Source organism: Diceros bicornis, chromosome 6, assembly GCF_020826845.1.
Source record: "Diceros bicornis minor isolate mBicDic1 chromosome 6, mDicBic1.mat.cur, whole genome shotgun sequence".
Lineage (NCBI taxonomy): Eukaryota > Metazoa > Chordata > Mammalia > Perissodactyla > Rhinocerotidae > Diceros > Diceros bicornis.
The window spans coordinates 66,372,195-66,395,534 of NC_080745.1; the positions used below are offsets into that span (position 1 = coordinate 66,372,195).

The 23,340-nt window shown below is 58.9% G+C and overlaps 1 protein-coding gene and 1 long non-coding RNA gene across 2 annotated transcripts; one reads left to right on the forward strand and one right to left on the reverse strand.

The window, feature by feature from the left end:
* Positions 1-11,954: 11,954 nt before the first annotated feature.
* LBX1 (ladybird homeobox 1) lies at positions 11,955-13,484 on the reverse strand. Its single transcript, XM_058543802.1, has 2 exons — positions 13,160-13,484; positions 11,955-12,478 (listed from the first exon to the last, which is right to left on the reverse strand). Exons 1-2 carry the CDS (start codon positions 13,482-13,484, stop codon positions 11,955-11,957), a joined length of 849 nt encoding a protein of 282 aa, XP_058399785.1.
* A 7,807-nt stretch (positions 13,485-21,291) lies between these two features.
* On the forward strand, positions 21,292-22,877 carry LOC131407367 (uncharacterized). Its single transcript, XR_009220484.1, has 3 exons — positions 21,292-21,678; positions 21,907-22,057; positions 22,199-22,877. It is a non-coding gene; the product is annotated as an uncharacterized LOC131407367 (long non-coding RNA).
* Positions 22,878-23,340: the final 463 nt, after the last annotated feature.

Consider the following 23,340-nt stretch of genomic DNA (forward strand, 5'->3'; position numbering starts at 1 on the left):
GGGTGCGGATCTCCAGATTTTTGGCCTCCCTTCCTTTGTTCGTCCTTCAGATACCCTCAGCGACTTCTCCTGACGCTGGGAAATCTGCCCCAAGCTTCGAGGTACTGCCTCCCACTCCCTCAGGGCCCAGGAGGGAAGGGGGAGGGGCTCTAAACGCAACTGACTCAGGCCCATTCCCCAGGTCAGAATTTGTCTCTCTCGGACACCCCCGCGCCAGGCGCCCTTCTCTGCCTGAGGCCTTCCCTGACTGATCCATCCGGCCCCAGCTTGGCTTCTCGACACCCCTTGCAAATTATTGAGACTCTGATGCACCAACCTGTGGGGGTCCTCCCTCCAGACCATCCGGGTCTTCCGAGGCTTGGTCCGGAGGTCCCGACCCTCACCACTCCTCAACCTCCGGGTTCAGTCGGGAGCCTGTGGGGAGGGAAGGGAAGACCTGGAGAGACCCAGGGGCAGCGCTGCCAGCAGCGCAAGTGTTAATCCCACCAGGCCGTCTGGGAAATAGAAATCCCATGAGGGGCGTTAGAAGCTGCCGGCGGCTGCCAAGCGCCCATAGTGTTATGGCCTGGCGGACTGGAGCTTCTTGGTGAGGCCCGGACCCACCGGCCTTCTCGTGCAAAGTAGGGGGTGGTGGGAAGAGGTTGCGTCCTCGTTGAAGGGGAGATAGAAATCTGGAATGAGGACTGGGCCCCGGAGAAGTGGTGCTTCCCCCGCCGTCCAGGCCTACCTGCCTAGCTCCAGAGACCTTAGCAGCATCCTGGAGGTTGCAAGCTCCTGGGAAGGGGGTTGGTGGGCATGAAAGGATGTTAGATCTTCCTTTGGGACTGCAGTATCCCCTCAACTCTCCAGACCGTCGCCCCCCACCCCCACCAGCGCCAGCGTGGCGGGGGCTCCGAGCCCAGCGCACTGGGATGCTGGAAAGTGTGGGCTTGCCGAGTGGGTGGCCTGAGACGGAACGAATCCAGGGTGCTGGGGAAAATTGGGAGAAGTGGAGGATTGGGTGTCGGCAGCCCCAAGATGCCCCACCCTTTTCGAAGCTTCGGCACCACCCGCCGCCCGGCCTCCTGGGGAAAGGAGCCCGCCCCTGAGAGTCCCCGCCCCCTCCTCGAGGCCGGAGGTATTAGTGCTGCTAGATCAGACCTCATTTCCTGCGAAAATGGAAACATATCCAGGGCCCTTAACAAAGTGAATGACGAGGGTTCGGGCGTAATTGAGCTTCCGGTTGGTGGCTATTTCCTTAAACTGACAGTGGAAAAAATGTAAACCTACAGCGCCCAGATGTAATTATATGATTGTCAGAAAGAGGTGCGGGGTGGATTCGCGGAGACGAGAGACAACAACCTGAGAAATGGGCACAAACGCTTACCCAGACCAAGGGACCCAGGAGCCCCGGACCTCCACACCGACCCGCATCCGAGCGCGCCTCTGCAAGCTTCGGCCTCTCCTCCCATCCTGAGACCCGCCCTGCCACTACCATCGGAAACGCGGGATCTTTACTTATACGCTGGGGCGGGGGTGGGTCTTTTCCCTCCTCTGAGAGGGGGAGTGTCCTCCAGGGCAGGGGGGCGGCCTGGCTGAGAGTCCCCAGACCGATCCCCCAGACCGCGCGCGCTGGCTGCATATTTCTATGCATAATCCAATTTTCTCCGTGACTATCTAGTTAAACTCTTTAACAACAGCTACATAATTAGAATTTGGATTCCCATTAATTTTCCTGGGCCTCGAACCATTTGCAGCTCACACTGGTAATTAATGCGATACATCACTAACTTTACCCAGCGCCGGCCAGCCGGGCTCAGGTCGCTCGGCCCGTGCCTGGCGCCGCTACGCGGGGCCCTGACTCCAGATCCTGCTTTCCGAGTGGGGGCCGTTTCCCTCCCTCCAAAGCCAAATGCCTCGGCCCGAGCACCCAAAGCCTTCTTTCTAGGAAATTTCACAATTAAAAATATTTATCGGGAGCAGATTTACGTTTCTGGGTTTCCAGTCTTGGGGCGTCTGGGTAGGCTATTAAGAGTAATTAGCATCTTTTGCGCATGCAGATTTACTTCGCTCATTGCCACATAACTCATCCCTAAAAGCCAGCGCAGGCGAACACAGGCGCCGCCGCCAGAGCTACCGCCCTCGCCCGGGTCTGACTGGGGCCCTGAACCCCCGGTACACTGCCCGCTCCTAGTTTCCCTGGCCGAGCTGTCTACTCCAGGCCCAGGAGGCTGCAAGCCAAGCGAAAAGCGATTCGTCTCCCATCTTGGAGACGAATGATGCAAGGGCGACCTCAGGCGGCGGGGGAGAAGCCCCAAGCCAGGCTCTCCCGGCTGCTCGGCCGCGCCGTCTGGACCGGACGTGTGTGTGCGAGCGAGTGGGTGTGTTTGTGTATGCACGCTCGCGTGCGCGAGAGTGCACACGCATGTGGTTGCTAGTGCGCGTTCTTGAGAGTGCGCGAGGGCGCGTGTGGAAAACGAGGTGATCTCTGTCCCCATCTCCAGCCCACCTCTTCCCAGGACCGCAGCTCAAATGCCAGTCCTAGGCCACTCAGCTAGGGCCCTGAGGTTCAGAGAGAGACTTGGGCCCCTACCTTGCCTGATTTCCCTTCTACAGAGCCGGCATCATCCAGCCAGAGGGCCTGGAGAGCGCAACGCCTGGCATGAGGGAAAATGGGAGGTCGGACGCCGGGTTGCGTCCGAGCACCGGTTCCCTGGTGCTGGTGAGAGGCCGCCAGAGAGAGGGCAGGCGGAGCAGGGAGTCACTAACAGGGACCGCTGGAGGGCAGTGGGAAACGAAGGGACCAGGCGGGGATATGGTGGGGGAGGGGGCAGTAGGAGCGGACAAAGGTGCAAAGTGGTGGTGGGAGGACCAAGGCCAGGGAGCACGGCTGTGGTTCCCGCGCGCCGGGCCGAGGCACCCGCTCCGGGTTCGTTATTAACACGCAGGGAAGTCCGCGAGCTGCCCAACTTTCTTCTCTTTAATGAGCCTAGAAGAAGAGGCTGCCCTGAAGGGGTTTGTTCATTAAAGATGTAGCTGGAGGAATATTGTCTCATTAATTATCTGGTTTTAATTACACTCCTACCCTTTGAATCCAGAGATGGGAAAAGTTGATTCAGTGGCGCCGCCCCCTTTACCTTAAAGAGTCGGGCCGGGCAAGGGGACCGGGAGGGAGCGGTGAGGACTGCGCGAGTCCGAGAGGGTGTGACCGGGGCGTTTGGGAGTGTATCCGGCCGCGAATCCCCGTGAGAGAGGGTTCCACACCTGGGTGTGTGTGTGTGTGGATGAGGTCTGCGTGTGGATCTGAGAATGTGCGTGTGTCTGAGTGTGACCACGTGTACCTGAAAGGCCGTGTGGACGTGACTTGGGTGTCTATGTGTGTTCCCTGCCTATGTGCGATTCTGCGCGTCTGGGTGTGCGTGTGGGCAGCTGAATGTGCCTACAGACAGGCCCGAGATTGGGGTCTAAGTGAACAGGAGTGTGAATGGGTAGCTGTGTCTGCGCGTGTCTAAGAGGCTGGATGCCTGCCCGTGAGCTCCAGTGACAGTGTCTGCCTTGTCTCTGGGTCTCTGCTGTGCTTGCATGTGGCCCCCGCCCCGTGTTGGGGGGGTGCTCCATGGTTAGAGCATAGCAGGAGCTGGGACCTCTCCGAGGACATGGTTTCCGAGGGTACCAGGAGCTGGGGTGACATCAGGAAACCGTGGTCCTTCTGGAAGGGGAGTTATTTAAGTGGGTGCTCCTCCCTGCCTGGTCCCTTGTCAGGCCGGCGCGGCGCTAAAGCGGGGGCCGTTTTCCCTTTAAATCGCGGACACTTTGACAGGGGACATTAAGGACCCGGCTGCTCAGGCTGAGCAGATCATAAAACCGGACAGGCAATTTCTGCTCCCGCCAAATAGCCGGGCAAACTCGTTCTGCATCTTTGGTTTTAATGCACTAAACTGGCAGCTAAGCAGGGAGCGGGCAAAGGGGGGTGGGGTGGGGAGCCCCCCCATACACCAGCGCACACACCGGCACACGGCCGCAAACACCCCTTCACATCCTCGTGCCCCATGCCCCGCCCCCGACCCCCCCCACCGGTGGAATTATCAACTAGAATTTGATTAATATGCAAATCGCAGGCAAACAGCTCCATATAATTCTTTCAGTGGAGAGTAATTAATCACCAGTTAAAGCAAATTAATACATATATCAATTTTGTCAGAAACATGCTTAGTTCAATCGCCCGTAAAATTGAAGTTTGAAGTATTAAGAGGCTCTGCAGAAACGCCAGGACTAAAACTTTCAAATTGATCCTATTTAGTAATCAATCAGGCTCTCCCCTCAGGTTAATCTGCCTAATTTTTCATCTCAAATCATACACTTTACTGACACGCCATCTAGCAAACAGTCGATAAAAAGTTAACAAAAATGATAACGACTACAGCCAGAGCCATTGTGCAGGGCGGGTGGGCGGCAGGCGGCTTTGATTGCATTTCTGGGGTGTTTGGGGACTGGGTTTTTTCTTGCGCAAAGGGCTGGGAGCTCCCCCAGACAGCCAGAGCCTTCCTGCCCCACCACCCTTGTCTGCTATTCACTGCCCTCCTCTGCTATTGGACTCCTCTCAGAACATCAGAACACCGGCAGCATATCCCCCAAAGTCGCCTGAACCAGCTAGCTCCCTCGCCACGCCTGTGGTTACGTTGAATGTCTGGAAGTGTGAGCATTGTGTGCTTGTGCTAACTGCGGGCTGTGCCTCTGCCACTGTGTCTGTATCATGTGTATAATGGTGGGGATGGTATATTTGTTTAACAGCAACGGTTTATCTATTTAACTGTTGGGTGTGCTACTGGCTGCCTATATTTCGGAGGGTGTGTTGTGTTATACGTGACTGCACTGCGTTTCTGGGCATCCTGTATGTTTGTGTCACTGTGGGTGTGCATTGGGCATCTGTGTAACTCGGTGCCTGCCTTGTGTGTGTTTGCATTGTTTCTGGGATGTCTGTGTGCCTGGATTGGCCATGTGCCCGTGGGCCCACCTGGGCCTACCCTTCGTCTCCATGTGGGCATGTAGTCCCAGTGGGGCCTCAGGCAGCCAGATCAATAGGACCCATCACAGACATCAGGAGAGGGAGACAGTCCCTATGGAGACCTAGGCACTTCACCTTCAGCAGCCTCTGAGAGATGGGAGGGGTCACTTCTTCCCCACCCTAGCCCCCATCCCAGCCTCTGTGTTGGGAGGTCAGGAAGGGGAAAAGAAGGCCTCCATTGCTTGGCGGAGGAGACTCCCAGCCCTGGATCCCTTTCCACAGAGCCCTGGACCCACTACTTCTGACTTGGGCCCCCGAATTTGGGAGGGGTGGGGGCGCAGACACCCAGTTGGGGATGCCTCCAACCCATGTATCCAGATGTCACATCCACACCCAGATATGGTGACAACTCATCTTAAATCTCTATCTACACATGCTGATGACTAAACCCATACAGGTCCCATGATGCTCTTAGGTAACTAATCTTCCTTGGCCACCACATCCGCCTCCACTCACAAACTAGCCACATCCAGCTCTCCATGGGGAAGCCTGCATATGTCCACATGCACACCCAATGCACAACAGTCCTTACACACACTCACACAGATACAAACCAGATTCCAAAGTGGGAAGGACTCAGTCACTCCCAGCCCTGCTGGCAGCATCGCCCGTCTGCCATGCACACATGTGCGTATGGCCATTTGTACCCTCCCCAGTTAGGGCAGGGCTCAGCCCCCCAGGGAGGAAGAACTTGCCTTGAGTGAGCTGGAGGAAGCTGGGCTTTCAAGGGTGACCTGGGATTGATGCAGCCAAAGTTGGGTCTGCAGATTGCTATAGAGACAAACGTTCAGCCTGGGACCCAACTTGAGTAGGAGGAGGCAGGCAGGGCAACCTGTCCACTACCCAACAGCATAGCAGAGGGCAACCCCCCACCCCACTCTGTTCTCAAAGAAGCAGAGTCTGCACCTACATAGTGTTTATTCACTGGCCTCAGCTGCCTTCAAAGTAGATTCATGCCAAGGCTGAGGTTCTCCATCTCACCTTCTGGTCACTCCTCCCACGAGCCCCCCCTCCCTTCGGGCTATGTGCTCCTCTCTCCACCCGCCACCGTAAGTGTAAATATGAGTAGCCAGAGTGGTCAAGTTGGAGCTAAGATCCTGATTGTCTGTGTGCAGCTTCAGTTCCACATCAATGTTCATTCTCCCGGTTATCTGCTCACACCAGCTCCCTGCACATATCACACACCCTGGGGCATCACTCACCTGCTGGTCACACCCACCCCAGTGACAGCTTTACTTCTTTCCTCTCCATTGCACAAACTTAGTCACACCTAGTTGCACAACTAGTTTGCGACAATCGGTTACACTAACACAGCAGCACACACCCGGTCACCCCCAGTTGCACATGCTCCGTTTCCATCAATCAGCCACACATGCCCAGTCTCTCAGTTTCACACACTCTCTGACACACTCAGTGACACACCCAGTTGATGCCTTCGAAGCTTACCACACACCCACACACCCTCAGGCCCAGGTCTCTCCTAGGACTGGCAGCCTTTAGAAGGAGACAAGGTGGCTTGCTGATAGATAGTAGCCCTGGATCTGCGAGTGCTAGAGGTGGGGCCCCAGGGAAACTCAGGGTGGGAATTCTCCTCCTTCCAGAGTATTGCTCCCCCCTCATGCACATGCACCAGGCCCAGGAACCCCCACTTTCCTCTGCTCCAGTCCCAGGAGCCTCTCCTTTGGGAGACACAGCCTGTGGATCCACTTGGGGTCAGGCTCCAGCTCCCCCACGCCTGCCAACCTCTACCTGAGCCCTCCTATGTGCACATGCAGTCTAAGGACACACCCACTTCCCACACAGCTCAACCACCCACAGTTCTACAGCCCAACCACCACCACCCAGGACACCCACAGTTCTAACCCCATTCACACCACCCGCAGCCCCAAACTTCTCCACTTTACAACAGCAGCCTCCTTACCTACTGACCCTCAGGATCCCAGTTCCCTCAGGTTTCGGGTCCCTTCTCCCACAAGTCTTGCAGCCCCTGACCCTGGCCATTCCCGCCCGTTATCTAGTCACTCCCCCTACCCCTTCTGTGCTCCCTTATGCTGCTTCCCAGGTGTGTGTGTGTTAGGGGAACATCTGTCTTCTTGGCACAAACCAGTTTCTGGGCCCCAAGAAAGAGGGGCTGGTTGTTGGGGTAGGGAGCAAAACCAAGGTGCCCCTAGGTTCGAGTGGCTGGGGACATGCAGGGCGGGGTGAGTCGACTTCCTTGGACCTGAAGGCTCAGAAGAGTGGGGAGGAGGGGGACCCCGCGGCGACAGGCAGGGGCGGAGGGGAGGCGCGCGGCCCCAGCCCGTCCCTTTCAGGGGGGACTCATGCATCAAACTTCAATTTTCCGGACGATTGAATTAGTGATTTTTTTTCTCCTGAACTAAAATACACTTAAGTCTTTGGGATTAATTACCACGTTCTGGTCCCTCAGACTGGAGTATTACTTATCGGAGCTGCGTCTGACACTGGCCCGACACCTCGTAAAATAAGGAACTGCGCCTTCCAGCCTCACCCGGCGCCGCCCGCCGGGCCCCAGGGCCGGGAAAGGCGGAGCGGGGAAAGCCGCGCCAGCCGGATTGCGCGGTGGAGCCAGCCTGTCCGCCAGCCGCGGGGTCCCAGGCCTGGAGAGCAGAAACCGTCCGCGTCCCGGGACTTGGCAAGCCGGGCCGAGGCCCCGGAGCCAACGGAGAAGGAAGAGACAAAGCCGGGCCACTTTCCCTGGGCAGCCGGAACCGAAAGTGGGTTCATGCCTGCAAGGGAACATGCCTGCAACGGTCCCTGGCGGTGAAGGAACTACGGCCACAGGGCGGGCGGCCCAGAGAGTCCTACGCCTTAATGAACCTCGTCCCGAGAATGGACGCAGGGCCCACAGCCCTTCACACGATCCATGCCACACTCACACGCACACTCCCACGCGCCGCTCTCACAGAGCTCACACATGCAGTACACACACCACACACAGCCGCACCCCGAGGCAGGCCCGGCAGGCGCCCGCTAAGAGGCTCGGGGCGGGCACTTGGATTCGAGGCCCTTTCACATCACAGGTCCCCGCGGTAGCGCCCGAAGCGCAGCCAACGCCATCGGAGCGCCCTGGTCCGCGCGGGTAGCAGCTCCGATCAGAGCCAGGAGAGCCGCAGAGACAGCAGGCTGGATCCTAGGCCTCCCTGGATCCCAGCCCCTCGCTCCAGCCTGCAGTCAAGCCTCTCAGCCCCCGCCCACGGTCGCCGCCGCCTCCTTGCGCGATGAGGCCAGGAAACTAGCCCCATACGCCCCGGTGATCTGTCAGGCGGAGTCTGGTCGCAACGTCGACGCGCGCTGTCAGCGGGGCTCCGGAAGCCTACTGGCAGCCTGGCGGAGGCATCGAATCCAGCAGAGCCAAGGAAACTGCGGGGCGGCTCGAATCTGCTCCCCAGGCTGTGCGGAACCGAGCGCGCGGAGCGCTCTTCCCGGGCCTCCGGGCTCCGGCTCAGCCCAGGTCTCGGGCATACCCCTCTTTCCCCTTCCCTCCGACGGAGATCCGGGCTTTCCTTCGCTCGCCCTTCTTTCTGGCCTATAGAAACAACGAATTCCTTCTCGTTTTTCAAGGCCTGGGCCCAAAAGCCACCTCCTCCGTGAAGCCCCCACCACCCCGAGCCCGAAGCCATCTCTCCTAGTCCTGCAAATGGCACTTCCCTGCCCCTCGGCCCAGGTCTCCTATTAGCGCCGGGGGTGTGGCGGGTCTCGTCCACTAGACTGGGAGCTCCTTGAGGGCAGGAACTGGATCTGATTCTTTTCAATTTGCCAGCCCCCGGCGCGGCCCGGCGCAAAAACGACGCACAATAAATATTTGCCGAATTGAATGGTTTTTCCCTTTATTTTATTAATCCTTCTCCTTCTGTCTTTCCTTTCCTCCTTCCTTCCTCCCTCGTTATTTTTTATTTCTTGGTTATATTCAATTGTCATGTTTTTCAGGCTCATTAAATCCATTTAGAGACAAAAGAATAAAAGGCAGAAGAGAAAGGAGGGGGAGGAGGGAATGCGGAGGAGAGGGGAGGGGGAGGCCGGAGAAGCAAACAAATAACCCGCTTTAACTAGACGGGCGGATAAATGGCCCCGTTTCTCCTCAGCCCCGATGCGCCTGCTTAGCCGCGCGCCCCGCGGGCGCCGCAGCTCGGGTGGGCTCAGCCCCGGGGCCGCTGCCCCCAGCCCGAAGGGGTCCAGCAGGGCCCAGCCTGGGGCTGCGAAGCAGGGAGCGGCCTGCGGTGCCAGGGCCGCTTCATTGGGATTCATGGGCATGTTGGGCGGGCGGCCCGGGGCCGGGCGGGAGGAGGGGTGCGCACGGCGGGCGCAGATGCCCGGGTGACCGCCGCGCCGCGGTCCCTGCGCCGCCTTTGTGCCGGGGAGGCGCGCGCGGGGACCTAATCCATCAAATTGTCTACAAATTGTGAAGAAAATTCAAAAACCATATGGTCGCCAGCGCCGGCGCGCTCTGGGCTGCGGAGGGCCGCGGCCGCGCCCGCACCCGGAGCCGCGGGGGGCTGGGCCCGGCTATTGTCGCCTGTCAGCGGCCGCCCGGGTCCATTCGTCCCGGCCTTCATGGTCCGCGCTCCGAATTACAGACCCATCCATCCTGAGAGAGGGCGATTTATGTCGCCCAGGAGGAACCGGCCGCACGCCCGCCTCGTTGCCCGCTGCCTCTTTCCTTCTTTCGTTCTCTCCTCTCTCTTCTCTTCCCTCTTCCCATTCCCTTTTTCTCTCTCTGTCTGTCTCTCTCTCTGTCTCTCTCTCCGTGTAGCTTTTCCTCTTTCTCTTCCTCATCCTTGTCTCTGTGGCTCTCCACTTTCTCGCTCTGCTTTTGGAGTGTCTTTCTGTGCTCCTTTTCCTGTTTCTCTGTGTCTTTTAGTTTCCTCCCGGACGCACACGTTCCCAACTCAGGCCTCAGGGCCCCATAGCCTGCCCAAGACCAGATGCGCATTTCTCACATCAATTTTGCGGAGAAAGAGAGCCGAGCGGCCTGGAGGCGGGACCCGTCTCTGGTGACAGCGGCCACTCGCCAGCCTAGCAACAACAAAAGCCCAGAGAGAAACCCGCTCAGTCCGGAAAAGTGAAAGCTGCCTGTGTCCCTGCCCCAACCGCCCTCGGGGCGCGGGGACCCCAAAGAGTCCTTGGGGCGTTGATGACTCTGCCTCCAGCCGAGTTCGGGGCCCAGAATTTGTAATGTTACCAGAAATTCACTGCAACTCTCAGACACCACAGCTCACATCTCCCCGTACCCGTACCCGTGCGCGCAATTCAGACTGCCTTTGGTGCCTTCCGCCTCATTGTCCTCCCACCTCCGAGGGTGAGGCCCTTCGTCGGAACCAAAACTTGAGAGCCCTCAGGCTCCACCCCGCTGTCGGACTGAGCTATACCTGCCATACATCGGAGGCTTAGCCGGTGTCCCAGGGAGAGCAGGAAGAATGCCTGCCCTTGGGTCCCACGTGGGAGGCACGAACCGCAGGGCAAATCTCCCCCGCCCACTTTTTGCCCCACACGAATTAATATAGCACCCGTGGCGCCCCTAACGTACGCACGCATTTTCTCCCAGCACTGCGCGCCTCACTTTTTACCCGGACCTGGCGAAGCCCGCTTCTCTCGCCCCTCAACCCATTTGGTAGCTGTTGCGTGTTCATGGGCAAGAAGTGCCTTCTCCTATTGCTTCGCCTTCATGTCTCATTCTCACGCCTGCCCTGAAACTCCTCCAAATCTCCAAGGCCCGGGCAGCCGGCGAGGAGCAGCGGCAAGACACGGAGCCTGCCGCGGCTTCCCTGAATAGGGCCCGCTCATTCAGACACGGTCACCGCCGGTTCTAGTAAAATGGCAAAGACTTTATTTATCGGAGAAAGAGGCCTTGGGTACAGTCCGGGGAGGAGTAGACAGGAGCAGGGAAGGGACACGCGAGACCCACCCTCATCCAGCCACCCTTGTCTGGCCAAGTCGAGCTAGGAGCAGGGCATTGGAGACTGCAAGACAGACCCAGAGCTGCGGAGGAGGTGGGTGAGGGCTTAGGTCGGCCTCCTCTCAGTCTCTGTCACATGCAAAAAAATTCTAAAAAGAGTAAAAAATAATTCTAGGGCTTTGGGTTCCATTGTCGTTTATTGGTTGGTTGGTTGGTTTCCCCCTGCTTTGTCCCTAAGGCCTGGACCCCAGCAGTCAGTCCAAGGAAACCGAGAGAGGGTGGGGAGGAATCTTAAAAATAGCGTTAGTGGGCATGGGGAGATAGAAATGACATCGAAAACAGACTTCTCTCGTGGGGGGGGGGAGTTGGCGGGGCAGGGGGTGGGAAGAGATGGATTTAAAACTTGCAAGTCGGGACCTGGCTGCCCCCTCAGCCCCTTCCCACTCGGGGGGGAAAAGGCAGAAGGAAATAAAAGTCAACTGCAATAGGCCTAGGAAGGTGAGGAGGGAGAGAGCCGGTGCATTCGCCACATGCAGAGAAAAATCAAAACAGTCGGGGCGGCCCCCTCCTCCAGACCGCGGGGTTAAGTGTTCATTACCCTCGATTCTACCTCGCCCTCAGCAAACCTGGCAGCCTGAGAGCTTTGAAAACATGGAAATCTCCGAGATTTTAAAAAATAAAAGAAAGAAAGAAAAAAGTCAGGCTGCGGTGGGAAGAACCCGCTATATAAGTTTAAATATTTATACAGAAGCCATACAGAATTGCACGGCGAGGGCTCTCAGGGCCGCGGAGGCCGCGCGCGGCGGCCGGCCCGGCCGGCCAGCTCGGGTTTATTGCTTCGAGAAGGAAGTGGCAGCTGCCGGGAGCCGAGTCCGGGCCAGGGACAGGGGAGAAGGCGGGAGTTGCAGAGGAGGTCCCAGCTTCCCTCGGTCCGGTCCGGGAGGTGGCGGGCATGTGGGCGCTAGGGCGAGGGCGGCGGAACATCCCGGGCGCCGCTCAATCGTCCACGTCGATCTCTTCGTCTTCCTCATCCTCCGAGCAGTCCTGGCTGCTGGCCGGCTGGTCCGTGAGCGGGGAGGCGGGCGAGAGCTGCAGGGGCCCGGCGCCCGGGGCCTGCGGGGCGCCTGGGGGGAGCGCCGGGGAGCCAGGCCTCGACTTGGCCCTGCCGCAGCCGCCGCCACCGCCGCCGCCCGCGGCCTCCGAGTTCTGCTCGAGTTCGGCCAGCGCCACGATGTCCATCTGCCCGCTGGGGCCCAGTTTCTTGGCGGACTCCACGTCGGCCTTCATCTCCTCCAGGTCCCGCTTGAGCTTGGCGCGCCGATTCTGGAACCAGGTGATAACTTGAGCGTTGGTGAGGCCCAGCTGCTGCGCGATTTGGTCGCGATCGGCAGGGGACAGGTACTTCTGGTAGAGAAAGCGCTTCTCCAACTCATAGATCTGGTGGTTGGTGAAGGCCGTGCGGGACTTTCGCCGCTTCTTGGGGGTTTGCCGCTGCCCAAAGATGGTCATCCCGTCGCGGCCTGCGAGGAAACCATAGTATAGGCTTGCGCCGGGGGAAAGGAGACCCCACCCCGGCTCTCGCTCACCCCACCCAGGCCCATCCGGCCTGACATCTGTCGCTGTTCCCCTCTCGGATTTGATCCGGCCTCCTGGACTAGGGCAAGCTTCGGCTATGGCAAACCCCCTTCCCCCGTCTCTCATCTACCGGAAGTCCCTAAGAAAAATTGTTTTGGTCTCTGCTCCCCCACCAAAGAGTTGGTTTGAAAGACCCGAGGTTGCTAGAGCACGAGGGGCCAGACAGGGACGCCCTGACTGTGGTGTGAATGTTGGTTCTCCACTTCTTCCCAATCATCCTGACTCTACCCCTACCCAAAAGATCCCAGCAAAAGGCTCTTCATTGCCCACCCCAGGAACAGGGCTAGGAGCGTCCTGGAACGGGAGGGAGCCGGGCAGAGCAGGCAGACTGCGGAGAACTCCTGGGTTCTCGCCACCCCTCTCCGGTCACTAGACTCTGGCCTATCCAGAAGTCCCTAGGAAATAGGGTTTGGGTCCTGTCCCACTCCCAGCGGCAGCGGCTTGGGCTGGAGGGCCCTGACGGCCGGCGCGGGAGGAGTTAGGCAGAGGCACAGGGCACGAAATGTGGGGCACAGGGAGCGGCGCGCGGGGTGCTGGGCGCAGGGCAACCCAGCGGCGGCGCCTACCTTCTGCTGCTTGCAGGACGCTGACCTCCAGCCCCTTAAAGGTCTTGCTGGCGAGCTCCTCCAGCGCGCACAGCGGCGAGGTCTGCGAGAGCAGCGCGCGGCCCGCCAGGGGCAAGCCGCCCGGCGCGTGCTTGTCCGCGGCCGCCAGCAGGTGCGCCGCCCCGCACAGCGAGTAACTTCTCCGCACAGACGGCTTGTTGAGAATGTCCTCGATGCTGAACGGCGTCAGCGGCTTGTTGGAGTTGGCGGGCGGCGGCAGGTGGTCCAGCGGGCTGCGCCGCCGCTCCTCCCCCGGCGCCGCCTTGCCGTCCTCCTTAGAAGTCATCTCGGCCTCGTTTGGGGGCCCGGCCGGGTCGGCTCGGGCCGCGGGGACCCAGCCCGCGGGCAGCTCGGGCGCCGGGCGGCGCGGGCGGGCGGCAACAGCGGGCGGGAAGAAGGCCGCGCCGGGCAGGGCGCGGGCCGGGCGCGGGGCCGATTAGCGCAGCAGCAGAGGCGAGCAGAGCCGCACGGGGCCCCGGGAGGAGGGCGCTGAGGCGGGCGCCACCACCGCCGCCGGGGCTTCCAGCAATCCGGGGCCCGAGCCGGGGCGCGCCGCGCGGGGCTCCAGTTTCGCCAGCCCCGGTGCTATTTAAAGGTGTCAGGTGGCTCCGCGGCGGCTCCTGGCCCCGGGTCCTGGCGGCGGCAGTTGGAAGAGCCGAGGCGAGGGCGCCGATCCCGTACTGCGAGGGGAGGCGGAGAGATGGGGCAATTGACTATTGCTAACAAGTTAGCCTTGATGGAGGAGTAATCAATTAACTGCAGCGGCACTTCTCTCCGTTTCTCTCTCCTTTCTCCCTTTCTCCTCTCTCTTATTTCTCTCTGTTCTCTCTCCTCCTGTTCTCTCCCTCCCTCCCTCTCTCTTCTCTCTTCTCTGCTCCCCCCGTCTCTCTCCTCCTCTCCCTCTTCCTCGCCCTCTCTTTCACTCTCTGTCTGTCCAATGCAGGCGGCTCTAAGTTGGGAAGCTCATTAATTAGCGGGCCGGGGGTAGGAGGAGCCGGCTGGAATTAGACTGCCTAATGCGCCTGTCAGTCCGGGCGCTGCGCAGCTCTCGGCCCGAGCTGTTTGTAAATTACATTAGCGGCGCCTTTATTGCACCCGAACCTCCGGCGACTGAAAAGCCGCCGCCCCCACCCCAAACTGCGAGCCGCGCTCCTGGCGCACCCGCCTCCCCCGGCCTGGCTGCGATGGCAGCGCTGGCCCGGAGGTCTCAGGCTCTCCGACCCGGGATTTGGCGCCCGAGGAGGGCGGCGAGAACCCAGCCAGGGAGGTACGCGGCCGCCGCGCGGGCCAGGTAAGACCAGGAGCTTGGGTGGGTCCCGCTGCCGCCCAGCGTGGACTTTGCCGAGCTGAGATCAAAGACCCAGCGCCGGTACCCCTAGACCCTCTTGCCCCTCACCCGCGGCCTTGGGCCACGCGCCTGGGGAGAGGGAATCTGCAGCTCCCGGGCTGGCCCGCGGGAGGTCCGAGGAGGCTCTGCAGCCCTGGGTGAGGCGACACGGGGGTGGGGGACTCCAGGGGTTGTGGGGAGGGGGCCAGTCAGAGGACTTAGCCTTCCGCAGCCGAGAGGCAGAGGGAGGAGTTGTTGGTGGCTCTAGGCACCTCTCCCCAAGCCCGAGCCCTAAGCGACAGCCTTACCTCCTCTGGCAATCTTGCACACTCTTTCCTCGGGCCGCCGCTCTTCGGGCCAGCTGGGGCCACGGCTCGCCTGGTGACCGGCGTCCTACCGGGCAGCCGCGCCGGGTGCCGGCGCTAACGGGGCCGGCTCGGGGCCTCCCCGCTGCGCTCTGCCCGGGCCCAGCCGGGGCCCCGCTGCCGGCCCCGCCCAGCCCAGCGCCGGGCTTGAGTGTACCGCCCGGCCGGTCGACTCCAGCTGTTCCGGATGCGGGGCGGGGGCCGGAGGGGGCCGGGCCACGGTAGGGGCTGCCTCTCAGGAACCCTCAGAGAGGCCGGTTCGAGTCAGACGGGGGACCGGGAAGCCTAGAGCCGGACTCTGTGCATATCCGGCGAGCATTTGTGTGCATCGGTATTTGAATATGCTTATATTTTTGAATATGTATGTTTGTGTGTGGTTCTCCATGTGTATATTTTTGTAAACATATGTGGACCTGTGGGTATTTATGCGTGTTTGAACTCCCACCTATGTCTTTCATTCCCCTGAGGCATCCAAGGGGGCTGTGCCCCCAGGCTCTTTTCTCTCTTGCTTCCCTCCTCTGGTTTGTGTGGGGCCGTTGGCCAGCCACCCTATTTTTCCATTTCTGGCCCCTGACAAAGGAGGGGAGGAAGAGGGGCTTGGAGTCAAGGGAGGAAGAGCTGTTCCCCTCCCCACATACAGCCCCAGCCCTTTCCCTGGCTTTGTTTGTAAACTCCTGGGCAGGCACTGTGGTCCGGCAGCCCTGCTCGGTTGAGAGAAGGGCCCAGAGAGGCCAGTTCGGAGACTGTGGCCCAACCCAGAGTTTGGGAAGGGAAGAATAGGACTCTTGGGCTTCTTGCGCCCCATACTTGCACTAGGAGGAAGCGGGCCAAGCTGGACTGTGGGGCAGGGGACAGGTTTTCTCCCTGGATGCTTCCAGCATAGGGGCCTCCACACATCAGAGATGGGTTTCTTTATCTCCCATTTAGATATTTATTTGGAACGTGGCTTCCAGCTCTCCAGAGTAAAAGGGACAGCATAGGGAGAAAGGATTCTTGTTTGGGACCCTGGTGCCTGCCCCAGGCCTGCTTGGGAGTGTTGGGAAGAGCAGCTTACCCTCTTCCTTATCTTTGTCCTGAATTTTGGCGGGAGGACAGGTGCTCAGAGGCAGGAACGGTGAGAATAGGATTCTCAGTTCCCCCAGAGCTGCAGAACTATCCCCAAAGCAGGCCTGCCTCTGATGCATCAGTGCTGCTCTGGGAGCCACGAGGTGATGCTGGGCCTAGCAAGCAGGGAGCTGGAGATGGTGGAGAGGGATCTGAGGGAGAGGGCGCCACGGAGACAGACCCTGCTGGCTTGGAAGCTCCGGGACCAAAAGGGGTCTGCCCTCTCCTTTCACTTCCTGCTCTCAAGATCCTGCTTCAGCCTCTGGCCAGCAGTCCCTTCCTGCCATAACCCCAAAAGCCCTGGCCCAGAGCCTCAGGCAAGCCACATCCCCCATGCTAGCAGATGAGGCCCCTCCAGATCAGGGAACAGGGACCTGGGAGAGGCTCCCTCTCATACTGCCCCCGCCATTCTTCCTGTCTGTTCCTGTTTTTGCCCCTAATATTGGCCTGCAGGACGGGATCTTAAGGACAACCCTGCTATTGCCCATCTCCCAGTCCCTCAGGACCAGTGGAGTTCAGAGTTACTGTGAGGCTACCAGGAAGGTGAGGAATGTGAATTGGGGAGCAGAGGTGTGGAGCATAGAATTCCTCCACTGGGTCCCTGTTTTCTGGGACCTTTAGTCTTCAGCCGTATCATGTCAAAGCGGACAGGACTTTCCATAATCATCTGCTATATTACCTCTTCCATCCACCGTAGCCAAACCTCTTCTTTCCTTCCTGGCTGGTAACTGCCGCCCTATCCCGAGGCTTTGTTTTTTTGGCCTAATTGATTGAACTCTCAGCCAAATAGCTCGGCACAGCTGGGGGTTCAGGGTGCATGTGGTACCACCCAACGTTTTGTTGTTTAGGGTCCCCTGCCTCCATCATCTCATCTGGGCCATCTTCAAAAACCAGTCCAACTGCCCCACTGACCTTTTCCCAACCCGGAGGTCCCCCCCTCTCCAGATTCCAGTGTGTGGGTGGCTGGAACCTTCTGAACTCCTGGGAGCCCAAATCCACCGGCTTCCGGGAAACCTCCTGCAGTGCAGAGCCAGGAGCTGTGTTTTGGGTTTGTGGTCAGACTCACTCCCTCTCCCACCAGACTGGGAGATCCTTGAGGGTGGGGACCTTGATCGGGGATTCCATCCACCCCAGACCTGTGCAGGCCTGGCTGAGCACCTGGCGCCCTCCCAGTATCGCATATTGGTTAAATGAGTTTTTGTTGAGCAAATGGCCTGGGCCTTGACTGTGCCCCCTCAGAGGAGTTTTGGAGATTGTGAGAATTGGAAAGGGGAGTAACTCAGGGGAAGTGGGGTGGGGGTTTGTGGGAAGGAACCCTGCCATCACTCTCTAGGATCTAACCTTCTGCCCAACCCCCTTCCTGGGATCCAATGCCTGGTGGGAAAGACACTCAGGGGTCCCCCAACCCCAGTCAACTGAGCCAGTGTCACCTGCCCCTGGAGCCGGAAGCAGCTGCTCCCTGGAGTCTGCTCCACAGAGGGAATGCCTGTCTTCAGAGCCTGGTCTACACTGTATCCTGACATGCGAGTTCCTGTTTGCTGCCTATACTGCCAGGGTCCAGCCTTATTCTGTCTCCAGCGGAAGGGGAAGGGTTTATTCTGCTTTCTCCCTAGTTTAGTGAATATTCTAGACAAAGAGGAGAGAAAGAGCATTGCATGAATTGCCAGGATAAGTGTAGACCCAAACAAAATGAGTTATTCCTTAGCACAGGAGAATAATTCAAGTAACCCTCCAAAGGCACCATCATCTTAAATCCAGGTTGTTTGGTAGCCCCATTCGTTTCCAGATTATTTGTGTAAGCACCAGTGTTGGCCCTCAGGCCAGAGCTTCCCTCAGAAAAAAGGTTCTAACACCGCTTGAAATGAGTTAACTTGCCCACCAATAGGGATCATTTTTGTCCTCCGGGGACCTGCCACTCTGCCACTCCTTGTGGAATTCAGAGCGTCTTTCTTCTGCCACAGAAGTAGACTCCGATGGATGGCCTCCTGCCACCCTGGCTGAACCAGGACTGCCCACTTGGTTTTTGTATTCTGCCCTGGGCCACTCACTGTCTGCAGTAACAACAAGAACAATAACAATTACAATAAACACCATAAGCCCTTACCGTGTGCCTGGCTCCAGGCTAAGAGTTTTATTCATTTCATTTATTACTCACAACCCTATGAGGTAGCTACTGCTATTACCCCGATTTTACATATAAGGAAAATGAGGCCCAGAGATGTTAAGTAACTCACCCAAAGTCACACAGCCTGTTTTGGAGTAATTAGGATTTGAAGACTGGTTTTTCTGACTCAAGTCTTAATCCTGGAACCCTTGGGGTTCTTAACCAGAGGCCCACAAGGGCTCTTTGAATGGGCTTCAGGGGTTCTGCGGGTCCTAGAAGTTGTGTGTAAAATTATGTATGTGAGCCCAAGTGGGCACATTTTTCCAGGGGCAATATTACATAACACATTGGATTCTCGAAACGGGTTGGAGATCCAGAAAAGGTTAGGGGCAGAAGCAGGCCAATAGGGGAATGGGAAGGGAAGCTGCCTCCCTGCAGGCTTGGGGAGCCAGGAGCCAGCTGCTCCAAAATTCAGGCTGAGCTCCAAGCCTGCTTCTGGATCTGCCTGGCCATCTCTGGCCAGGCCCAGCTCTCGGGACCTTGTCTGGCAAAGAGTAGGGGGGCAGGGTCTAGGATCCCTCTCTGCTTCTCCCCTCCCACTTCTTTCGTGAACAGAACTCCTTCAGAGCCTAGTGACAGGGTGACCCCACCACATGGGCCGACCTCTTCCAGGCACTTTAGCCCTGCATAGGAGGATTGACTGCCCTGTGGAAGTATGGGGGGCATAGACAGACCACTAGGTGATAGAGACAGATAGAGACGGGAAGAGACAGTTCCCATACTCTGCAGCCTCCAGAACAGCCCTCTTTTTGGTCCCAAACCTTTGCTCCCCTCATTCTAGGGCAGAAGGGTCTCTATTGCTTCCCTTCCTGGCATCTCTTGCTCTGTTTTTCGCGCTCAGTTCATCTTGGGGGAGCCTTCCATGCCCTGTTCAGTTTCTCTGTGCTCCTCAGCACACCCCTCTTTGGAGTCACTGTCAGATTGCCAGGAATGTGCTGGTTTGTCTGTCTGCCCTTCTGCCTCTCTCTCCACCTGGCTGTGAACTTGGGGAGGAAGGGACCTGAATCTCCTCTCCATGCCCTATGCCAAAGGCCCCTTGTGCATTTGTTGAATAAATAAAGTAAATGACTAATAAAAGACAAAAGAGAGAGCCAGGCAGGGACTTCAGCCTGTGCCGGACCAGGGGGGTGAGGGAAGGGTAGGTGCATTGTTTTGCCAGCTGCGTGCAGATGTGTGAGGCACCCCTGCTGCTCATACCTCCAACTTACACACAGGGGCACAGAAACCGCATTCTTTAATGCTTTTTGGCCATGGTGGGGCCGGATGGGGGAGTCCTGGGTTCTGGACCCAGCTGTGGTATGGACTGACTCTGGAATGGAGTTTGTTCACTCTCTCTCTCTCTCTCTTCTTCTTCTTCTTTTTTTTAAACAGGATTGAGCCCCATCATGTTTTGGGCCCAGAAGCAGAGAGGAAGAACAGACAGAAGATGGAGGGTGATGGGCAGGCAGGATTGGCAGGAAACAGACACCCCCACCCCAGGGGCCCAGGGGACTCGGAAGAGGTCAAAGGATGAGTGGGAGGAGTCTGGTTCTGTCCCAGTGGAAGTGGTATTTGAAAAATCAGTGGCATTGAAAAATCAGGAGCATTTGGATAGGTGCAGAATTGAAGACCACCCTCTAGGCAACGGGAATAGCCAAGCAGGAGGCCAGAAGTGCCAGCCCAGGTTGGGAGCCAGAGTACCCCCATATATCCTCCCTCTGTCACCTGGGCAGCAAGCTGTTGGGGTTAGGGTGAAATCCTCTGTCTCTTGTGCACCCTCATCATGTCTGCAGCCTGGGGCAGGGGCTGGTGGGCTCCTGGGATGGCTGTTTGGGGCTGCAGTGGGAGGAGGGAGTTGCAGAAAGGCTGCACCCACAGCCCTTGTTGCTCCTGGGCCTGCAATGGGGTTTCCACTCTCCTTGCTGCCCTCGGAAGCTCCAAGAGCTGACCCTCTCTCTTACCATCCTAGTTGGCTCAGGAACTCCTGGGTCTGAGCAAAACCTCTAATGTTGGTTAGTGCCACCCATTCCCCAGATGTCCCATTGCTTGTGGGAGGGTGCCAGGCTGCAGGGCCGGCCGTAGGGCCTGGGGGAGGCCAGGTGGATAGGTGGAGGAATCCAAATGGGGAGAGGCGAGGAGACCGAGGAGCAGGCCAGCCCGGCTACGCAGGAAAGGCCTGAGTCAGGCTTCTCTTAATAAACTACACGTGAACAATTCAGCAGCCGCGCTGGGGGCTCATTGTATGAGCACCGCCGCCAGCGCCGCCCCTCGCTTTCCCGCTGAGCGGAGGGGGTCACCAACGCGCTTGAGGAGGGGAGCCGGATAGAAGACCCCCTGCCCGCCCGTATCCCGGATTCTGCCCAGGCCAAGTCCGAGAAGACTCCCTGGTTCCCGATTCCCTCGGGCCCCACTGGCCAGAGGGCCGCCTGCTGGGCAGTGTCGTCCCAGCTAAGCCGCTCTCAAGACCTGGAGCAAGAGAAGACAGGCGGCTGGACCGAGGCCAGAATAGGGGACGCGGGGGTCCGACCTGCGGGTCCCGAGCTGCCGCAGTGCCCAACCGCACAGAGAACGTGGGCGGCGTGGCTCTGAGCAAAGTGGAGAAGGCTGGCTCAGTCCCGTGCTCAGAGCCCGGATGCCCTGGGGCCGCTTCGTTCTGGCCGGGATTTTCCTTGCGATCAGAGTGAAGCTCCAGGGAACCCGCAGGACCCTCCCCGCTCTGTGGATCCCCAGGTTCCTGGGCCTCTGCCCCCGCCTCTCCCGGACCCGCGGATCCAGTTCCGGCTGCGGGAGCCGCCGGTGTAGGTCGGGGCCCCTGCGCTCGCCCGGCCGCGGAAGGGAGCCCTAGGCTGCAGGGCCCGAGAGAGGCTAAGCGCGTAGCGCCCACAGCCTTATTTCGTTTGAGTGAACCAGCTCCCTTTGGTTTTTCCACTTCCTACACGTCCCTGGGTTCCCGATGTTGAGGGATCGCGCTCATCCCAAGAAACATTCCTCCAGCTTTTCCCCGCGCTTCCTCGCTTCCCTTAGGTCGACCCCGCCCTCCCTTCAGCAGCCTGCCTACTCCTACGTGGTGAACGTGGGGCCGAGACCTCGCACTGGCTCTGCTGGCACGCCGCGGGCCAGCGCGGACGAGGCCTCCAGCCTGACCGTCACCGGTGTCCAGGCAGCCACACCAGAAGCCCCGCGGAAGGCGGCTCGCGTCCCCCTCCCCCGCTCCAACCTCTCCCGGCTACCCCCACAGAATCTTCCTTTTCTGCCGCTGGCTCCTCTTCCTCTTCCTCTTCCCCTTCCCTCCGCCTCTACGCATTTCTTCTCATTCGTTTTTCTTCGTTTGGTGAGGTGCGGTCGGCCGCAGCCCCTGGCCCCTGGGGAAGCCTGGGTTTACTCCGCCCGATCTTGAGGCTTCAGCCGGGGCGCTGGGTTGGTGGCCAAATTTCGAGCGGCTTCTGCAGCAGGGCGGCTCCGGTGTCTTCGCAGAGGTGAGATGGGCAGATGGCATCCTGACCTCAAACGGCTCCACCGCCGGCCAGCTGTGTGATCGTGGGTAAGTGTCTGAACCTCTCTGAGCCTTGACGAGGGCAAAAGTCAGGAGATTCAGGGAGAGTGATGGGAGACTACGCCTTTTGATTTCATTCGTTGGAAAAGGCGTTGCCTGCTTTGGGTCCTAAGGAGGAAGTGAGATTCGGGAAAGTTCTAGATCTTAAATGGCCATTTATTTTAACGAATATTTTGGGAGCAGCTAGTAGCTGCTTTTTATTTTTCTTTTTTACAGCTGATGGGGTGCCAGGCGCTAGAAACTTGCTCTCCATTCCTCTCTCCGTCTCCATTTTACCGAAGAGGAAACTGAGGTTAAGATCGCGTCGCGCTGGTCAGCGCCACAGGTGGCATTCGAATCCAGATCCTGTTAGGAGGCGCTCTTGAGTGTAAGCCACGCAGTCTCGCTCTGGACTGGTGAATCGAGCCCTCGCAGGGCCGGCTGCGACCTGAGCGGAGAGGGGCTGGGCTGAATCTCCAAGCGTTCCCGTTTTCCCGGGCTGGGAAAGTTTTGAAATTCTTATTTTCAGGTAAACGATTTTGGCGGCTCCCAGAGAAGGATGGCAATGAGACCCAATGGGGGACTTCCGGCATGTTCTGGGAGAGCCCCCGGGGCAGGACGGAGAGGGCAACTTTTCCCCGAGCCCGAGCTCGGGGAGATGGCAGTGGAGGGGGCCAAGGTGGAAGCCATCGCTCCCCGATTTTTCCTCCTTGGAGTCTGTCCATCCGCTTGTGAGTCGTCAGTCCTGTGCGGCCGTCGTCTCCGGAAGTCCTGGATGGAGGAGGAGGCACACGGCCCCGCCCAGGGCAGAGGTGATGGCGGGTCGACGCCCCCACTCCTTCACCCTCTCCAGCGGCGCCTCGCTGAGGTAGAGTCCTCCTAGCTGCAGAGGTGGGGCCTGGCTGTGGGGGAGTGGAGTTGGGCAGGCTGGAAGCCGGGGCCTGGGGACCCCTGGCTGGGCGGGGAGGAGCTGGAATCCGGCTCACCGGCGACCCTGTCCCGAGCGCCCGCCGCAGGGTCGCCGCGTGGTAGCCCCGACAGGCCACGCGTCCCTCGGCACAAGTCCCATTACATTGTATTTATGTTTCACTTTATTGTTTTTTCTCCTCTCTTATTATTGTCTCACACTGGGGGAGGCAAAGGATATGATATATTCATCTTTATTATACCAAATCTGTGTGAAGCATTTAATAAAACGCTGTTTCCCCACAGCCAGGGATACTAGTGTGAGCTGTTCTTAAGTTAATGCTCCGGTACTGGGGGCGCCTCGGCCACAGCGCCTGCTGCTGGCGGGCGGGGGGAAGCGCAGGCCCCGGCCGGTGCGCGCCCCGAGCCCATGGCGAGCACGCGGTGCTCTTCCCAGCCGGCGCGCCCATCCTAGCGGTCTCTCAGTGACCCCTCCGGCCCCAGCCTGGGGGAGGGGCTCGGAGCCGAGTTCAAGCGCCTCCTGCGTTCCCGCTGTGGGCCTTGGTTTGTGCCTCTGAAAATGGGAAGGAGAATCCTATAGCCAATTTCCTCATAAGGGCTTTTTCCTGGGAGACTGAAGAGGCCATGGGAGTAAGCGGGGCTTTATAAAACAGGAATGAAAAAAGCGAAGATGTGTCGGGACGGGGTCGATGAGGGCCAAAGAGAAACAAGGAGGTCACAAAAATGGTTCTAGGTAACATAGAC

What these genes read in the sequence shown, in the direction of transcription:
- LBX1 (XM_058543802.1), bottom strand. Translation starts at nt 13,484, where the DNA reads ATGACTTCTAAGGAGGACGGCAAGGCGGCGCCGGGGGAGGAGCGGCGG. An exon ending in CGTCCTGCAAGCAGCAGAAG is followed by an intron (nt 12,479 to 13,159) that starts GTAGGCGCCGCC and finishes GTTTCCTCGCAG; the next exon opens with GCCGCGACGGGATGACCATC.